This window comes from Euleptes europaea, chromosome 3 (genome assembly GCF_029931775.1).
Source record: "Euleptes europaea isolate rEulEur1 chromosome 3, rEulEur1.hap1, whole genome shotgun sequence".
NCBI classification, from domain to species: domain Eukaryota; kingdom Metazoa; phylum Chordata; class Lepidosauria; order Squamata; family Sphaerodactylidae; genus Euleptes; species Euleptes europaea.
Window position 1 is genome coordinate 106162379 of NC_079314.1, and position 20900 is coordinate 106183278.

The following is a 20900-nucleotide window of genomic DNA, read 5'->3' on the forward strand; positions in this document are numbered from 1 at the left end:
CTCTAGCAAAGTCAATCACCTATCCTAACCAGCCACCTGATAAAACAATACCGACAATTTGTATCAACTGGTCAAGTATGAATTCTTAAAATGATGTGGCAGGAATGAGTCCAGCTTCAGAGGCTGAAGCCTTATGATGCCAAACATGGCACACTAGCATATTATATATGTCCAGTTAATTAATGATACAATTAACAAATTGCCTTTATGTTCTCTTGAATGGTTAATAATGCTAAGTATTTATACTAAGTTTTTACTAAACTATCAAAGCACATCAATACTACCTCCATAATACTTAAAACTAGGGATGTGCACATGAAAAAATATCCCAGTATTTTCCAGATTCGCATTTCAGGAAGGGCATAAATACCAGTATTCAATAGTATTAGGTTCCCCAATACCATTTTGGGATTTGGCTTTTTCCATGATTCTGGAATTATTCAAGTTCCACTATTCCCTATAGGGGGCTTTTGGGAGGCCTTGATCATCTGTTTTTCAACTAAATAGCACCAATATTGCAGGGGATCTACTACTGCCTAATACTGCCCCCAGATTCATGTGAATTAGAATCCAATTCTACACCCCCTGAACAAGGTTATCCCAGCCATCCTACTTGCAGTGGTGTGGACTGGGAAGAAAAATGGCCCTGGAAAAAGGCCCACCCCCACAAAGTAGAGAGGGAAGCAGGGAGGGAGAAGGAGGAGGAGGAGGGGGGAAGAAGAGGAAGAAGAGGAGGAAGAAGAAGAGTTGGTTTTTATATGCCGATTTTCTCTACCACTTAAGGATGAATCAAAGTGGCTTACAATCATCTTCCCTTCCCCTCCCCACAACAGACACCCTGTGAGGTAGGTGGGGCTGAGAGACCTCTACAAGAGCTGTGACTAGCCCAAGGTAACCCAGCCGGCTTCATGTATAGGAGTGAGGAAACCAACCGGGTTCACCAGATTAGCGTCCGCCACTTATGTGGAGGAGAGGGGAATCAAACCCGGTTCTCCAGATAAGAGTCCACCGCTCCAAACCAGCCAGACCTGCAGCTCTGCTGGGCCAAGTGCCTGGCTCACCCAGGCTGGAAGCCATCTTCCCTGGGCTGGGTGAGAATCACAGCAGCTGGGAGCTGCCTGGGCTGGGAGTGATGCCTCCTTCCCCCCCTCCGTCCCACTGCTCATGAAACCTGTCCGAAAGTGGGCAAAATAGGCCTGGGGTCCTTAAAAAGCCGGCTCCAAATATTCCAGAATATTTCCAGAAATATACAGAACCTAGAGACTGGTATTTCCAAGATTTCTGAATACCGCTCCAGGTAAGGTATTTTTCGGGTATATATTTGGACCAGATATATTTGAGTACACATCCCTACTTATAACTATTTTAAGGTAGGATAGAATTATTATATATAGGAGGTCTTGTTTTCAAATACTACACTACAATACAGCATAGCATAGCTTCTCAAATACATCCAGAGCTACCAGTCTGTCCCACCCCCCCACCCCCCGCTGCAGAGCTCTCTCACTGCTGCACCGTTATCTCATTCCCAGCCTGGATGTATAGCGAAGCTACATCTAGGTAAACTAGTACAGGACACTGGAACAAAAGAAACAGTTTATGTTCACAGAACACAGAGCAGGTTGTTACCTCCTCAGACTGTGGAAGCTGGTGAGAGATGTGGATGACAAATGAATGTGCCCATTAATGAAATGAATGGAGGGTGTAATGAATGATTGCACAAGATAATGAAACACAGCAACAAATGAAGATAAATGTAAGCCAGAAATACAAGAGGAACAAACTGAAATCTTTGCATACTTGTTCCAAACAGTCAGAGCCAAGACCGACAAAACAGATAGCCAGTTGTACAATTGATACGTTTCTTATTGACCTCCGGTACACAGTAGACTTCCAGTAGAATGAGATACCCGTAAAGTCCATAGATAAAGGCTTCCTATCCTATATTGGATATGAGCAATATCACACAAAATTTTGCATTTGTAATAACATGTCTACATTCTTTTGTTTCCTCTACTAGTGGCCACCAATCAGAACAGAGCTCTCCAAACCAACCAATTCCATACACAGTGGTGCTGGTGTTTAAGTAGTGCTCATACTGAAGGAACATGATGTCCATTAAAGGAGAAGAAATGCAATGCAATGCAATGGTCGAGCTTCACATTTCAAATCATTTTTGGTGGCCTGTTGTGATAGCCCATTTCCACCTCAACACCCAACAGGTGTGAGAAAAGGTCTTGTTCATGTTGATACTTCAGCCATTCTGGAGGTGGTTTATCCTCTAGCTTGCTATCCAAGACCAAGGCCACAAAGAAGAGACATACACCCGCAGGAATTGCCATGAAGACAGAGTTGCATTTTAAAGATACACGAAATACACTTGAGAGATTTCCTTAACCTTATCAAAACTCTTGTTGGCTTCACTAGAAATTCCTCCAACGTTTAGCCTGGGGAAGAGGCTCCAAATTCGCTTTAGGTGAAATTTCAGTGTAATTCCACTTTTTATTACAGTGCTCCCCTCTGTCAAAGAAGCAAGCCATTATTCAGTTTTAGAAGCAGCTTCTTTGACAACAGAAACTGCTGCAGTGGCCAAGAAAAAGCAAACCTCTGACTTCTGTGTGTGGTTCTCTCCCCTTTAAACATGTCCCCTCTTTGGTTCCTGGCCAAAGTTATCAGGGACCTTGCTTGACACTTTCAAAACAAGTAAATTCTCTCTGTGTAACATTTAACAGTCTGTACTGCCGTAGCCCCACTGAGTTGAAGGCTCAGTGACCCATTTCCTAAACTGAAACTAATCTCTTTTGCTGTGGGTAATCCCTTATAAAGTGTCTCTGCAGAGTTCACAGAAGATAGAAATACTACTTAACTCGTACTGTGCCTGTGTGATTTGCTTTGAACACCTAGTTCATGAGGGAATGCAAGGATATTACAGGTAAAGACAGAGGATGTCTGCCTAAGATATCTTTGTCCCTCATCCACCCTTAGCCTTTAGAGTCTGCCAGCTGGAGACGTAGCTCAAAATACTTACCGCACTGTCCATGTAGGCTTCAGTCCATATGATATCGTGATCATGATTGATAACCATTGGCCGACTGAGTACGTGCAAGTATTCCATTACATTCTCCTGGACATCAGCCAAAGTGGATATATGTGTGTAATAGCCTTACACATAAAAAACCAACAAAATAGAGTTAACTTCCTTGAATTAGAAAATACAATTTCTGGATTTGCATCCTGCAGACTGTATTGAGAAACGGACTGGATTTCAGAATGATTGTTTCAAGGACTATAACAGGCCTTTCTCTATATGGTGGGATCTTCTGTGCATGTGGGCACTTATGACTTGAACAGCCTAGGGACGTCCTGGAAACCCTTGGACTTGCCAGGAGGACCATCAATGCAAGTTCCCTTGAAAACCCAACAGGACACAACTGCACATTCACTGCCCAATGTCGGTTGCATTCCCAGTTTTTAACCTCATCAGCTTCATGTGACAAAATGATTCTTATGTTCTCACATGTGGTGCCAGTGAACAGGCACCCAGACATTATACACACTGGCAGCGTAATTTATCATGTTTAAACACAGCATGTGAAATACCGTATATACTCGCGTATAAGCCGAGTTTTTCAGCCCAAAAAAAGGGCTGAAAAAGCCGGCCTCGGCTTATACGCGGGTCAATACGGTAGAGGGGGGAAGGAGGAGGGAGGAGGGAGGGGGGAACTTACCACCGGCATCTTTTCCAGGCCGGGAGCGGCCTCCAGAGCCCCCCTGCGGCCGCAGGGAGGGCGCTCCGCCGCCCCCGCCGGCTTCTCCCGGCCGGGAGAGGCCTCTAAAGGACCTCTGCGGCCACGGGGAGGGCGCTCCGCCGCCCCCGCCGCCTTCTCCCGGCCGGGAGAGGCCTCTAGAGGCCCTCTGCGGCCGCGGGGAGGGCGCTCAGCCGCCCCCGCCGCCTTCTCCCGGCCGGGAGAGGCCTCTAGAGGCTCTCTGCGGCCGTGGGGAGGGCGCTCCGCCGCCCCCGCCGGATCCGCCGCTTCCCGCCGCCAGGAGCCCAGAAGGTAAGTCTTGGGGGGGGAGGGGTTATAAGCCGACCCTCGGCTTATACGCGGGTGCCTAATTTTTCCCCATTTTTGGGGAGAAATTTGGCTCCTCGGCTTATACGCGGGTCGGCTTATACACGGGTATATACGGTAGACGCAAAACGGAAAGTGCCTGTGTATGCAGAGAGCAATCCAGAAAAAGTTAGTCCCATGTTGATCAATAGGATCCAAGCACCCAGATAAGTCCCACTGATTGTGATAAATGCAACAGCTCCTCATGTGACTGCATGAGAAGCAGCTGGTATGGAAAGGAGTGATAAGTACTTTCCTTTTGGTTTATTTACCTCTACCATCTTTTATTCCATCCTTCAAACCCAATGCATTTTTAAAACAAATTTAAGAAATAGCAAATCCCAACCACAGATCTTTGCATCCTCCCTTGCTTCTTTCCCTCCAGCCACAGGACCCTCCTAACACATAGAACTCCCCCAATTTAGTCCCTTAATTCTATCTTCCTCAACCCTTCTTGATAGCCCAAAACACATGTTTAGCTGAGGTATATCTAGGAGGCCACACAATTTCTTGAAGCTTTCTTGGAGCTCTTGGAATTCTCCAGACTTAAATTGAATTTGCAATCGGACATATGGATGGTTGCAGTCAAGTTATAATAAATGACATGCATCAAAAGACTGAATAAAGGACTGGTCTTTACCTTTGTTGTTACATGCTATCCATTTCACATTCTTTGCAAAACTGACTTCCCTCCCAATAAGATACGTAAAAACACGGACCTGTGACACATAAGCACAGATGTTGAAATATATATAGCTTCCTTCCCCGACATAAAGTAAAATATCTCTACCTCACTACAGTAAAGGTAAGAGCTAAATGCAGTGTTGCTTATTTTATACACTGAACACCTGCAAATCTTGTGCCCCACTTCACTGTAAATCTGCATAAAGGAATTCCCATTCACAATAATTCCCTATTACATTAGTTTTGAAATGGTGAAAACGCATCCACAGAATAGAAGCAAGGATGAACATAACTTGCATGGGGTCTAAACATCTCTCTCTCCCCCACCCCACCCCAGCTGAAGAATCCATTGTGGAAGAATCACATATTCCCAGTAGACAAATCACCATGCCCTGCTGCTGTACAATGCAATTCCAACCCTCCATCTCCCACAAGTATAGTGACATCACAATTACGGTTCAGACCCAAGAAGATTGTTTCAGAGGGTAGCCACTTTAGTCTGCAGTAAAAGAACTCATTTAAGTCCAGCACCACCTTAGAAACCAACAAGATTTTCAGGGTATAAGCTTTTGAGAGGCAAAGCTCCCCTGGTATCTGACAAAGGCAGCTTAGACTCTCAAAAGCTTATACCCCGAAAATCTTGTGGGTCTCTAAACTGCTACTGGACTCGAATTTGCTGTTCAATCCCACTAACTCAAGCAGCAAGCCCACTTAAATACCTTCCTAGCCATAAGAAGCGCCAATCACACAGAAGTCATTTTTGGCAGTAATCGTGCCACGGACTGCAGCATCACCCTTTAGTTTGTAATCTATTTGGTGCATTAGTATTAATCTATGACATTGTGTGTGTGTGTTAAGTGCCGTCAAGTCGCTTCCGACTCATGGCGACCATATGAATGAAAGTCCTCCAAAATGTCCTATCTTTGACAGCCTTGCTCAGATCTTGCAAACTGAAGACTGTGGCTTCCTTTATTGAGTCAATCCATCTCTTGTTGGGTCTTCCTCTTTTCCTGCTGTGACATTAGCTGGTGCAAAATAATGGAAGTCTGAGCAGCAAAAACACAATACAGAGTCGTGTCTCCCCAACACATTTGTGTTGATCAAAAGATGTGGGAAATATCTATTTTCTATTGTCTTTTGCACTGTGAGTAATAAAGTGGCCAAAGGAAACAGACTAGTGGGTATTCCATCCTAGAGCTATTTCAAGCAACAACCTCCAGACTTTGTTCCATATTACATTTACCAAAATGACACTTGAAGGGCTAAGGATGCATCTCCTCTTTCTTTTCTTCTGCCACATGCAAGCAAGCCAAGTCTCATGTTGTAAAAAAACCCTCTTGGATCACTGTTATCCTCATCTGGGGAATGATTCCCTTCCAATCCTAAACATGGCTACTGAACATAAGCAAAACCCAGCGTAGTGTAGTGGTTAACACTGGTGGTTTAGAGTGGTGGACTCTAATCTGGAGAACCGGGTTTGATTCCCCACACCGCCACATGAGCAACAGACGCTAATCTGGTGATCCGGGCTGGTTTCCCCACTCCTCCACATGAAGCCATCTGGGTGACCTTGGGCCAGTCACAACTCTCCTAAGAGCTCTCTCATCCCCACCTACTTCACAGGGTACCTGCTGTAGGGAGAAGAAGGGAAGGTGATTGTAAGCCAGTTTGATTCTTCTTAAAAAGGTAGAGAAAGTCGGCATATAAAAACCAACTCTTCTTCTTCTTCTTTTTCATCCCACTAATAATCTCAAGTGAAATTAAGCTGCAATCTGAAGAATACTTCCCTAGGAGTAAGCTCCATTGAGAAAATGGGACTTACTTTTGAGCAGACCTGCTTAGAATTGTTTTGGTCACTATGATATTCAGTACATTGGACATGGCTTGGTAGCCCTTGTTTGAGTCACACCACCACATTTGTCATGTTGGCAACAAACCTTGCGATCAGGCCAGTTGTATTTTTCAAACACAATTTCATAATCTTCCATGGCTCCATCAGTAATCAGCATGATGGCTTGGTTACAAAGGCCTCCTTGACCAGCATCTCTGAACTGCAAACAGAATGGAACCACAGTGACAGATTTGTATAAAGGTATGAGTTTGCTTGGCTATTAAATATGTTTGCTAATTATGGTCTCCTCCATTGATTTCACACTTTCCCGTTTGTTCTCATGATTATCATTTAATTTATCTGCTGTCTGGTAAAGATAAGGCTGTTACCCTATCTGTAGTTTATTACTTAACAGCTGCCTTGCAGATTTTTAATGCATTTACATATGAAACAGTGCCTTAAAGGAAAAGTAGCAGAAATATACCCAATTTCTATGTATCATCCAGACAAGCTAGGAGGATGGGAAATCTTTCTATCCATAAATGAAAGCCAGCAGAGGGAAGGATCTTAATGGCCAAGACTTTTAATTCTGTGGGAAGCAAATGTTTTCCCCTCCCTGATACTAATGGAACATCCCTTAACTTGAATGAGTTTGCATCAATTTTCACACTGTGAAAGAACATTTTTACTGCACATGAATCTAGGGAAGATATTAGGTTTTCCAAAACAAATAGATTTTTTTCTCTACAACAAATTTGGGGCAATGGTTGCTTTCTGTTGGGTTTTCATCAAAAAAGCCCCACCCTCAATATCAACTTTTTTTCTTCTCACAGTTTTCTTATAGTACAACTGTTCTGAGTCATGCTAAAGAAAACTGGTCTCTCCATACTTAGTGATTTGCTGGGTCTATATTACTCATGATATGGGTGGGTCATATTGGTGCAAAGCACAGCAATTCCAGTTCACTCCGTTTACGAAATACAAGGCAGAAGCTTCAGTTTTTATCTGTGTGAATCAATTCTACTTGGGGACTTTTCTTATGTTCTTATGATTATATTCTACTTAATTTAGTAATTTTAAGCTTTTTAAGTTTAAGAGGCTCTCGTTTGTTCTCTGTCTCATTCCTTCAGCTCTGCTCTTCTTACCTCTCCTGCCAGTTGGAAAGAAAACCCAATCTTTAATTTCCCTTCTCTAACAACTGAAGGATGGACACAGTGCCAAAATGTGAAGAATGAAGTTCCGATTAAATGCAGTACCTAACTCAATAATATTGTAACTCACGAAATAAGAGTTCTGGACGAGTCAAGATCCTGATCTATAGGGGTCACCTTTTCTCATGGGAGCTTAGCTTACGTGGTTTACTGTTTGACACCAAAAGCCACACCCATATAGATATAGAGACAACATCTTCACTGCTACCTTAAGTCAAACACCTAATAAATATGTGTGTGTGTGTGTGTATGTATATGTATCAAAGTTCCTAAAATAACCATGTCTAAACATGTCATTGTCATGGCTGCAGTTTCTCAAGCAATGTGCTCATCAGCAGCTTTTGGCACTGTCACAAAGGGTTTATGTCAGTTAAGAGAATTTCCTTCTCCTCCATTGAATTGAGTAATCCCCACAATGCTCCGGGGCACAGAAGGAAGCATGTGCTCAGAGAGCGAGAAAGAGAGAGAAATGCCTCAGAACCACTCATACAAACTCTTACCTCCCTCAGAATTTTGAAGGATTCTGTCAGAGCCTTGTTCACTGTCCCTACTCCTTTTGCTTGCAACTCATCCACCAGCTGCTTGAAGTGCTAAGCAAACAAGAAAGAAATATTCTCAAACCAGTGATCGGGGGCATAAACTAGAGAATAACACAGGGGCAACAAAGCACTACTATGTCCTGACCTGGATGGCCCAGGCTAGCCTACTCTTGTTAGACCTTGGCTGCTAAGCAGGGTTGGCCCTGGTTAATACTTGGATGGGAGACCACCAAGGAAGTCCAGGGTGGCTATGCGGAGGCAGGCAATGGCAAACCACCTCTGTTCATCTCTTACTTTGAAAACCCTACAGAGGGTATTTCAGAATCTTCTGCCTACCCCTGGTTGAAAGGATTACAGTACAGGCCCAGACTATCAACAAGAGACTTCAAAGAGCAGTTCTACTTCCCCTAAGAAAGCCTTATAGAAAAAAGGAAAATGGAGTGTCTTCCGTCTTGGACCAACAGGGTTAATCATATGGGCCCATTTTGCATCTTAAGCAAAACTGTGTATTGAATGTAGTGTGCAAGTTATAACTTCAGCAAGTTAGGATCACCATTACTTTCTCTCTTGTTCCTCCAGGCCTAAAGAGTGAAAGGTTTTTTTTCTCCCCAGATTCTAAACAGACACCCCTGGGACCATACCTTGGTCTAGAGCATCATAGTTCCAAAGAACATAAGTGATGTTCACAACACAAAATTAAAATGCTATTTTAAAAAACAACAACAAAACAAACAAATCCTGATCTGGCAATATTGTACCATTACCCTTTGTCTATTAATAGGCAGTATAATACAGTGCACCTAGGACAGTTTTCAACCTGTTCGGTATTGGATTCACCTAAAACCTCCATGTGCAAGATGGAAGCCACTTTTACTTCTTTTTCATCACAGATGTCCAACTTCCTATTTTTGTGAGCATACTGATAGTACAGATTTATACTAGTTTGTCGTTTCCCCTTCCCAGGGATCTGAAGCTCTCGGTAGGAGACTTGGAATCTTTAACAGAGAAATCTCAGCACGTTTACCAAAGTACAGTTCCCACAATGATAGTTTAGTGCCAAGTTTAAAAGCCATGACCATCCAACTAGCAAAACTCTGTTGTACAAATGTGCCCATGGTGTTTGGCCCTCTATCTTACTCTATCATACTATTTGCTTCTCTCATTTCATTTTTCACCTTCACTAAAAACACCACAATCAACAAAGGAAAAATGGCCACTGGTGAAACCCTCCAACTGAGAGTCACAATCCCCCAATAGAAGACCCGTGGCCTGGGGAGCCCTCTTGACAGACTGCTAGGCTATTCTCATGATAAGAACTAGCACTGTTGGAAATTAGAGTGAATAGAAATGTCAGGGCAACAGCAGTCCTATATTTCAGTGTTTATTAACTTTTGAAACAGAAAAGAATATGCATAAAAGATATGCATATATCCCTTCAAGTCTAGTACCACTCACCTCTCTGTTATCTCTGTCTGCTTGAACAAGGATACCCTTAAAACAGGGTTCAATGTAATGAACATAATCATTGTACTGTAAGAACAAAAGGGAAAAATTAGAACCACAAAAAAACATTAACAGCTACTGGCATTCATGTTGTGCAATGTAGTGGATTCGAGTGCACAGGGCACATTTTAAAGTACAGTACTCTGCAAAATATGTCATCTGTCTGTAAATCAATAATATTTAAATAGTACTCTTCAGTCTTTAAGACGTGTCAGGGAGAAACAAAATGTAAGAGGAAGATAGCCCTGGCTTCCAAAGTCCCATCTCCTGCACCAAGTAACCCCTTAATTTCAACTCCATTAAAATAGGTTTTCTGGTTATTGTGGATACAGCATAATAATATGAACAATCCACAGTTATTGATGGCAACCCTAAAATGAAGAGAGAGCGAACCACTTCTCTTCAGGCTGGATGCAGATAATTGGTTTTATGCTTCAGATGACGATAGTTCTGCCAAGTGCCTTACTTGAGGACCAGTGAGGCTTTGTAACCTGAATTTTCTGAACAATAAATGAAAACAAGGAAAACAAAAGATTGCTTCAGCCCTGAACGTCAACTGGGGCATGACTACCCGAAAGGTTTCAACACAAGCCAAGCAGCTGGTTTAAAAACAAAGGCATCACCCTAGACAGAAATTCTTACAACGCGGACCTTTGTAATTTCCTCCCTATGGAGTGTGGAAGAATAGGTAGAGCATGACATAAATGTTTTCAGTGGTGCTACCACTACTGGATGGAGTACCTATCTGGTTTGTAAAATGCAATCTAAATATAGAGAGATTAAGGCTCAATTTCTTAAAGGCATTCTGTGACTCCCTAAATGTTTAACAATGGCAGTCGTAAGCCTTGAGGTGGGACTATATTAACTAACAACTACAGCAAGGGTCACTAGCCATAAACTTCCAGCTAACTATTTGCTATAAAGATCCGTCTTCTAATTTTGCCTCTCTAGTACTGAAAGATGCATTTATGAGTAAATGGAAGAAAGCTATAACCTAAAAAATGAACAGTGCAGGACTTTCTCTCTGAATGTTTCAATCTGGAGTAAACCCAGGCATTAGTCAAGTAAAGGTTTTGTGATACAAATTATCAGAACATATATGCCTCGGTATGTAGACCTTGTTCACCTTGGACCTAAATTTTCCATCACTTAAGAAATGTGCTGGATCTTTAAATACCTGGAGTATCCCAAAATATAAGAGAACTTTTACTTTAGTGGTGGTAATGTTTTGCCATCAGCAATTCCTGAGGGTTACTATAAGCAAATCCCTTTAAAAGGTAGATTATGCCCTTGTAGCACAGGGATAACAAAGACTGTATCCCATGTGCTGCTGTCTCACAATTATTATATGCGAGTTAGAGGGGATGTAATTGCTTCATTTTTGGCTATGGTACCAGGCCTTTCAGCAGAACATAAAATTTGATTAACAGCTATTTCACCATCCGGGTACTTATCTCAATGGCTACTTGAAAAACATTGCCACTTTTCAGTAATGTATATGTTTTCCCTAGCAAAAAGAAGGAGAACTAATTGTTCTAACACTTGTATTTTCAAGGTCTGTTGACCATTTAATAAACTTGTTGCTGTTATATTTAGAAGAGTGTCGAAGAGTGTTCAGAGGCTGCAACTAGTGCAGAATGCCGCAGCTAGACTGCTGGTCGGGGCCATTTACTGGGATCATGTGCCCCCAATGCTACAGCAATTACACTGGTTTCTGATCTGCTCCCAAGCCCAATTAAAGGTGTTGGTTTTGACCTTTAAAGCACTACATGGCTTGGGACCGGGGTATCCGAAGAACCATCTTCTGCCATTTGTTCCTGCCCAGGCACACAAGGGCCCCATCCAGAGCAGGACTGCAGCCCACTCCCCACCGCCATACATTTTATTGACCTGAAATGGCCCTGACTTAGCCTGAATTCTATGTTGCCCCTGGTTTACTTGGGCAGAAGGGCTTTTCCAGAAATCAAAAAAGTATTTTGCAGCAATCAAATAAATATTTATTTTTACAAAGTAGAACTTCAGTTTTCTATGACATGTGCTTTTGACTGGCTATTAATAAAGCATCTTCAATGAAAGAAACATTTTGTGGTCTTCCCTAGATCTTATCGCAGCAGATAAATGTGGTTTGCAGGATTGATTTGATCATCCATGTTGTTTATGCCTGCAGAGAGAGGTCTTGGGGGCAATTTCCCAGACTGCTTGCAGCTGATTAGTGGATGGAGGTTTCCTGAAGGCGATTTGGATTGGGTGAGAATCGACAAGCTGAAGCCTTTGCCCAAAGGCCACTAAATATCAAGTTATTGACTTTGAGAAAGGACGATGCAACAAAGAAAGATGCCACACTCACGGCAATGACATTGACAAAGTCATTTTCTCCCAGTGTATCCAAAATGGTGACGATGGTGTGTTTTGCAATGGTCATTCGCAGGCCCTTCATGCTTCCGCTGATGTCTACAACAATCATGATATCTTTGGGTGACGTGGCCGCCTGGATGTACCTGAGTAGCAACAGGAAAGTGAAGCATTACATACAAAACGAAAAGAAGTGGGAAAAAGAAAGATAATTCTGACTATATCATGGAAGTCCAGACTGAAGAAATTATGAATGGCTGATATAAGGGCATGACAAAATCGCAAGAAGGTATGGGTTCCTCCCCTATTTAATTTGGCAATTGCTATGCCTCTCTCCGAGACATAACTGAAACTGTACTGCTTATTTGACACAGCACCTCTGGCCTTCAGGTAACAGAAGGTAGGAGGGCTCCAGAATTTGTGCATCCAGCTTAGGCACCATCTATTACAAAGTTCTCATGTCTGGGAACAACACAAGGATTTTGTATCACACAAGCATTGTCAGTTTTGTGACTATAATAGGCTACAAAAAAGTCAAACAAGGTCCTCGTTTTTCAGCCATAGCTTTATCTTGTGGGTGATAAAATTTTTTGTATGGATTAATAGTGGTTTCTGGTTGCTGCAGATAAGTTTTACATGCATACTAATTAGGGTGCTTAGTACAGTAATGCACTACATAATTCTTCATTTCTGCCAGTGTATTTTTCTGCCAGTGTATACACACACACACACACATTAGGAAAAAAATTATATACACACTTGAAGAACAGGGAGCAATTGCAGCATTCTCTGTCTCAAAAGAGATAGTGATAAAAAGAAGAAGATTAAATGGCATTGAAAGCTCCCTGGAGAGGGAATGACGAGTGTGAAAGGAGCATCAACTCGATTTGAACCCAGCAGCCTGGTAAGAGGGCAACTTTAGGTACTTAAGCCCTTATTTTAATGTTATTTATTTATTGTATGATGTTGCATTTTAACTGATGTAAGCTGCCCTGAGTCCGACCTTGGTTAAACTCTAGTAAACTAAACTACCGTATATACTCGCGTATAAGCCGAGTTTTTCAGCCCAAAAAATGGGCTGAAAAAGCCGGCCTCGGCTTATACGCGGGTCAATACGGGGGGAGGGAAGGGGAGGAGGGAGGGGGGAGGGGGGAAACTTACCGCCGCCGCCACCGCCGCCGGGCCCGTGCTGCTTCCTGCCGCCGGGAGCGGCCTGGGGCAGCCTCCTGCAGCCGCAGGAAGGCTGCCCCGGCCCCCGCCGCCATTTTTCCCGGGTGGGAGGGGCCATGGGAAGCCTCCTGCAGCCGCAGGATGGCTGCCCAAGGCCCCCCCCGCCCCCGCCGCCATTTTTCCCGGGCGGGAGGGGCCATGGGAAGCCTCCTGCAGCCGCAGGATGGCTGCCCAAGGCCCCCCCGCCCCCGCGGCCATTTTTTTCGGGCGGGAGGGGCCTTGGGCAGCCTCCTGCAGCCGCAGGATGGCTGCCCCGGCCCTTCCCGCCCCCCCCTCGCCATTTTTCCCAGGCGGGAGGGGCCTTGGGCAGCCTCCTGCAGCCGCAGGAAGGCTGCTCCGGGTCCCCCTGGGCCTCGCCGCCACTTCCTCCCGCCGGGAGCGGCCTGGGGCAGCCTCCTGCAGCCGCAGGAAGGCTGCCCAGGCCCCCCCGGGCCGCGCCGCCGCCGGACCCTCGCCGCTGGAGAGCCTTTCAGGTAAGCCTGCGGGGGGGGAGGGGTTATAAGCCGACCCTCGGCTTATACGCGGGTGCCTAATTTTTCCCCATTTTTGGGGAGAAATTAGGCACCTCGACTTATACGCGGGTCGGCTTATACATGGGTATATACGGTAAACTTCTAACCTGCATCCTCTAAAATAGTTATAAGCCTGTGCATATCAAGTAGGTGGAATGAAGGGGTCAATCTGCTCTGGAGTGCACTCATTGGTCTGATCTCCAACCTACAGATGTTCATTCAAACTTCTGCACAGATCCTATGCAGCTGTGCACGTGTACAATCTTTCTGTGTTTTTGCAGAGTACACATGAACACATGAAGCTGCCTTATACTGAATCAGACCCTTGGTCCATCAAAGTCAGTATTGTCTACTCAGACTGGCAGCGGCACTCCAGGGTCTCAGGCAGAGGTCTTTCACATCACTTACTTGTCTAGTCCCTTTAACTGGAGATGCCAGGGATTGAACCTGGGACCTTTTGCATGTCAAAAAGATGCTCTACCACTGAGCCACAGCCCCTCCCCCAGAGTACAGATCACATGGACACATCCTATATGCACATTGCTTGAAGGCTTATATGCCCCATGCACAGGTTTAGATGAATGTGCAAGGGTAGGTGGGTAGGGTCAGCAGATGCAATCCCAATGCCTATACCTACCTAAGAAAGGAGGCATATTTACATCCTTCTCTGGAAAAAAGTGCATGGCAAGGCATGTACCCTTTCCATTCAGGATTCTTCAACTCATATTATAGTGCAGAGGGAGGCCAAAGTGTGCCAGTATCTCCAAAATACAGTAGATGAAAACATATGAAACAAGACACTATAGGATAAATCCTTTCAAAATCTCTTACCAGCCTCGATTTCTGCAGTCAAAGGAGAGGACTCCATTTTCATCCGGCACCCATTTTATCCCTGAAGAGACAGCAAAAAAATGTTTTCCATGGACCTGGTGCATGCTAGCATACATGGCCCCCTATGTAAGCAAAAGTTTTCATGCTTTTGACTAGGCCCTTCCCACAGCTGTACAATAATGTTTTATTTTTTCCTCAGCTTTTTGAGATGAAGCAGCCAGAACTACTCATGGTATGCTACGTTTTTACTTTCAGTTCCTTTCTTAGTAATTCCTAATGCTGACTGGATATGACATTTTCAATACTTTGTTGACTATGATCCCAAGATCTCTTTCCCTACATAGCACCATTGGTACTAATGAGTAGGGTTGCCAACCTCTAGGTACTAGCTGGAGATTCCCTGCTATTACAACTGATCTCCAGCCAATAGAGATCAGTTCACCTGGAGAAAATGGCTGCTTTGGCAATTGGACTCTATGGCATTGAAGTCTCTCCCTTCCCCAAACCCCGACCTCCTCATGTTCCACTCCAAAAACCTCCCACCAGGTGTGAAGAGGGACCTGGCAACCCTACTAATGATGCTTATAAAGTAGTATATACAATCAATGTAAATCCAGGTTCAACCAAGTTATAGTCTAAATTTAGAGGAAGAGGGAGTACCCACAGATCAAAGTGCATTATCCAGCATGTATGCACATAGGCTTCGTATCCAAAGGAATGATCAACATGTGGATGTCAAGGGGTGAAGCCTGCTGCAACAATCCTGATTCCCTTCTCCAAATATTGATTACAGAAACCTTATGCCGGAATAAATTTTCTTAGTCTTGTTTTTTTCTGGAGTATATAGCCTCTGAGATCCATATTTCTTTGTTTCGGCAAAGATGGAGATAAAAAATAAGGACAAGGCTGACAGTAGTAAATAAAGTAAAACTATATTTTATTACTCAGTTAAATTTTCCAAAAACTCCCTATGCTTTCTGCCAACGGGAATCTGTTAATCTTGCAGTGATTTTTCAAAAAGAGTACAATATCAGTGATCTTGGGGATTTTAACCAAGTAATAAAACATATCTTTATTTACTTTATTTTGCACCATCGGCCTCGACCTTATTTTTTTATCTCCTAGTAACTGGCACAGCCCTTTTATTTCTCCTTCTAGCAAAGATGGGGAAAGGAGGGTCTGATCCACAAAGCTAATCAATCACTTCCGCATTTGATACAACTTTTAAACATTGCAGTCAAATAGTTGATCAATACATGCATGTAGCACTAATAAACAACATAAGGCGCTTAAGGAAAAGACAACCCGGAGAGAAAGGGGGTGCCATCAGCTAAAGGAAGCCCTTAAAGTGATCAATGCCATTACTACATGCCTGATCAGCAGAAAATGGGCACAATCGAATTTAAACATTTCTAAGTCCCACTGATTTAAGTGGAAGATGTTTAGATGTCCATATAACTAGCCCAGTGAAACCAATGAGACTTTCAGCCCTATTTATGTTTATTCAGAAGCAAGTCTCACCAAATTCAATGAGGCCTGCTCCTGAGAAAATGTGCATGTAATCTAGGGTTGCCAACCTCCGGGTACTAGTTGGAGATCTCCTGCTATTACAACTGATCTCCAGCCGATAGGGATCAGTTCACCTGGAGAAAATGGCCGCTTTGGCAATTAGACTCTATGGCATTGAAGTCCCTCCCCTCCTAAAAGCCCGCCCTTCTCAGGCTCCACCCCAGAAACCTCCTGCCGGTTATGAAGAGGGACCTGGCAACCCTAATGCAATCGTAGCCTTGAAGGTGCTTAACACTAACTGAATCATATGCCATGTGTATCTTATCTTATTGTTTCTCAGTTCTAGTCTACTGAAAACCTTTCCCTAGCAATCTTTGATTTTCTGACCAAGAAGAAACCAGATCTTGTACCTGGATAAAGTCTGAAGAAGCCTGTAGAGCTGCCAAAGTATTGCCAAGTGAGCGTCGGGTCTCTTTCAAAATTGTTAACAAAGATAGGATTCAATGCTTCAGACATATAAACTCCATTCAAAATATCAGGGTCTGTGACAAAGAATAAGTAAAGGAACAGGAAAGGCGGGTCAGTAAGGATTCCCCCCTTTTTTAATGAACGGGAGGAATAAAAAGCAAGAGATGGGTTGAGAAGCATCAACAAGCTTCACCCACAATATTACAACTTTATCAAACTTCTCCTTTCAATCTTTTGGGCTAGAAACGGAATATATGAGTGTATGAAGCTCCCTTATGTTGAATCAAATTATTGTTCCATCCAGGTAGCCTAATCATTTTCTACCCTGATGATACCAAATGTTGAGACACAAACCTTTCCCAGTTTTCTTCAACTGGAGATGCCGGAAGCTAAACTGGATGTCTTTCACGTTTGTTTTTAAATAGGACAGCTGAAAATACTCATAAGAACATAAGAAAAGCCCTGCTGGATCAGACCAAGGCCCATCAAGTCCAGCGGTCTGTTCCCATAGTGGCCAACCAGGTGCCTCTAGGAAGCCCCCAAACAAGACGACTGTAGCAGCACCATCCTGCCTGTGTTCCACAGCACCTAATATATTCAGCATGCTCTGATCATGGAGAGATTAGGTATGCATCATGACTAGTATCCATTTTAACTAATGGATTCCACAAATCCAGAGTGTTAGAAACTATGCCATCCAGTACATGCACAGCCACACAGAAAAGCCAACCTATTATCATGTCTCACTCCCCCCCCCACCCGTTCTTGCCAACTGGTCAGAAGGGGGAGGGGAATCCCAGCATGTTCCTGTATTTTAAACAGAAGCTTCCTATGCAGGAATTAGCAGGTAAAGCTGTTCACAGCATGGAGATCAGCATCATCACCTGCTAATGTCTGCTTTTAAATGCTGCCGTCAAAGGCAGAGGACAGAAGCCGTTCTTCATCTTGGCTGTCTTTCTTTTCCTGGCACTCCCAATTTCCTTGGTCTTTTGTTACTTCAATTGCCATTTTTGTTGCAGACTTTACAATAGAGCCAAGACTGGAGTGCTTGTACCTTTGTTGTAGACATTAGTTGGAAGCTGTATGTCACTGTAAGTTGTGTTCACCAGCAAGTTATTGAAGTGCTCATTAGGCTCCAGGATGAACTCATTCCCGAGCTCCACGTAATTGTCGTTTTCATCCTTTTCATTAATCTTAACAGCGTTGTAATAGTCAAACTGTCGATGAAGAGAAATTACAGAGATGGGGTACAGTACAGATTTTAGTACAACCTTCATATTTGTTCCTCAGATATTTATTTACTTCACTTATAATTTGCCTGTCTCCTCTATGGGGGCCCAAAGTAGCTTACATCGTGGCAAACCACCCCGTAAACAAAGTCTGCCTAGGAAACGGTGAGATGTGATGTCACCCCATGGGTCAGGAATGACCCGGTGCTTGCACAGGGGACCTTTACCTTTCTTTTTATCTGCCTGGGACTTTGGGGGGGGGGGTTTTGAGAAAAACTGTGCCTACTGGAACTGCCCCATGTATCATCTATCTTTCTCTACAGAGCTCCTGGCAACATACATGTTTCGATTCCTCCCCCCACCCCATATAAGTGAATGAATGAGTCAAGATGGCCCAGGGAGCATTCTGATGAGTTGAACCCAGATCACCCAGCTCCGAGGCCAGCACTCCATACCGATTCTGATAAAAACACAGAAATCCTGTTCTTCACTGAATGCGCCCTTAAAACCTGAACAATATGAAAGTATAGTACATTACAGATCTCCTGCCTGGGCTGCCCTGGCACTGTAGATGCTGGATTTCACTGACCTACATTCACAAACTCATTTTATATTCTATTGGATTTAATACCGAGGGCTTTGTCAAACATAGCTGAATTTTAGTGCTCCGAACTATCTTGGCAACAGAAAATATCTAGGTAATTGGCAATTTTGCTAACTGGATGCTTGCAGATGTAAGGGGGCACACTGGGGGTCCATCACAGTGAGACTAAGTTTGAATAGCAGGGATACACATAATTGGGATGAATGATGCACACTGTATATATCTGTAAGCACTCTTACCACTAACCTCTGCACCAGCTTCCTGCTGAGACTCTCCACCTACAAATTGCTTAGTCTTCGGTAGCTAATTGAATCTTTAATCTATGTTTGCCTTTGGTTCAGATATTGAACTGGTGAACTGGGGTCTCAGTCCAAGGAATTCAATGCAAATGCATTGGCTACAGCCCAGTTTATAAACCAATTCACCATCTTCGCAGCTGTATCTAGGCAGATGTGATTATCAATGTATTTGAACCTTTTTCTGTAACACCACATATGCACCACAGTATTAGCAGGGAGTAGAGTTTATAACCAAATATTATCCCAGAATAAAATAGCATTTTCCTTTTTCAAGAATCTCACATTTTGAGGTCCCTTTTTATTTTATTTCCTCCCCAATAATTTAACTTCCTTTCCTGTTGCCCAAAACGATTCCTTTTGTCAGGGTGTTTCAATACTCACTAAGAATCCTTATTATAACTACACGTGGTAGCTTGTCCCAGTCACAAAAGCAGCAAAACAAGCCTACAGGCATACAAGACAGGGCTTATGAGACATTTAGGACATTCTCCAGGTATGCAGAAAAATATTACTTTTAAAATTAACCAAAAAAAGAGACCAACCTATCCCAAATGGTCTCATGAGAGCATTGTGAGTACAGTTCAACATACGTTAACAGGGAAAGGAAGGAAGATGGAACAACTCAAGCTCAAGCCCCCAACTATACATCTATATTGTCGTCAAGTCACAGAGCTGACTTATGGCAACCCTGTAGGGTTTTCAAGGCAAGAGATGTTCAGAGGTGGTTTGCCATTGCCTGCTTCCGCATCATGACCCTGGTATTCCTTGGAGGTCTCCCATCCAAATCCTCACCAGAGCCGACCCTGCTCAGCTTCTGAGATCTGAGGAGTTCAGGCTAGCTTGAGGCTACCCAGGTCAGGGCCTAACAATATACAGAATCTTAAAATAAGAGATTTCAGTCTGCGCAAGAAGGAAATTTCCAGAGAATGTATCCTACCCCTTCCACTGTGATTTCTTATGGGCTCCCATCTTTCCTCGCTGGTAACAAATTTCACTGTCAAGTGCTTACCAAAATATGGTTGCCATCCTCCAGGTGGGGCCTGGAGTTCTCCCAGAATTACAACTTATCTCCAAACTACAGAGATCAACTCCCCTGGAGGAAATGATAGCTTTGAAGGGTGGACTCACATCCCTGCTGCAGGGTGGAATTACATCTCTGCTGAACATCCTCCCTTCTGTAAACTCTGCCCTCCCCAGTTCCACCCCCAAATCTTCAGGAATTTAGCAACTCAGAGTTGGCAACCCTACTACTATACAAACAGTGAAAGAAAAAGGTAAAGATTTCTGCATAGTAGAGAAATTAAAAGAACTGCCACCCCAAAACTCCCCAGACTGACTATCAGCTATGAATAGTCCTACCATTGTCCTCTAAACGTTGAGAGCAGCTAGAAGTCAGCTAAAATGAAGGGAGGAAGAGGGAGAAACTGGCCAGGTAAACTACTGAAAGCTTGAAGTATCCTGGATGTCAAATTTTGGATTGGGGAGGGCAGGTTTGCAAACTGTCTGTCTCCCCTCCTCAGTGATATTAGCTGCCACCTACAATTTTTAAAGCAGAAATTACTTTTCCTGCTTTAAAATTAAGTTCCCATTCTTAAAATAGAAACGGCTATATCACAAACACAAAACTTGTTTTGCACAAGATTTTTTATAGGGCAACTGAAGTGCTTGACCTGGACAACCATTATTCATCTAAACATTATTCACTGGTTTCCCCCAAAAAACTTTTTGATACAGGCATTTTGAAAAATGATAAATACTGTATGATTGGAAATGGATATTCCTAAATCATTGTTAAAATGTGTCATTATTAATTTATTTTGTCCATACAGTTAGTAACTCCAAAGAGGTAGTCATGTTAGTCTGTTACAGAAAAATTTAATGGGTGTCCGGTGACACCTTGAAAATATAACAAAAGCATAAGCTTTTGTGAATCAGAGTTCACTTCATTAGATGCATATAAGTGAGTTCTGATTCATGGAAACTTAT

At 43.3% G+C, this 20900-nt stretch overlaps 1 protein-coding gene across 1 annotated transcript in view; it reads right to left on the bottom strand.

Annotated features, from left to right (window-relative positions):
* CACNA2D4 (calcium voltage-gated channel auxiliary subunit alpha2delta 4) overlaps positions 1-20900 on the bottom strand; it is a 171546-nt gene that overhangs the window by 123997 nt on the left and 26649 nt on the right. The window contains exons 4-12 of the mRNA XM_056846716.1: positions 17837-17999; positions 16725-16856; positions 14806-14866; positions 12228-12378; positions 9833-9907; positions 8339-8428; positions 6734-6847; positions 4753-4831; positions 3029-3162 (exon numbers count right to left, since the gene is read on the bottom strand). Coding sequence (XP_056702694.1) covers positions 3029-3162; positions 4753-4831; positions 6734-6847; positions 8339-8428; positions 9833-9907; positions 12228-12378; positions 14806-14866; positions 16725-16856; positions 17837-17999 — 999 coding nt within the window. The remainder of the gene's footprint in view (positions 1-3028; positions 3163-4752; positions 4832-6733; positions 6848-8338; positions 8429-9832; positions 9908-12227; positions 12379-14805; positions 14867-16724; positions 16857-17836; positions 18000-20900) is intronic.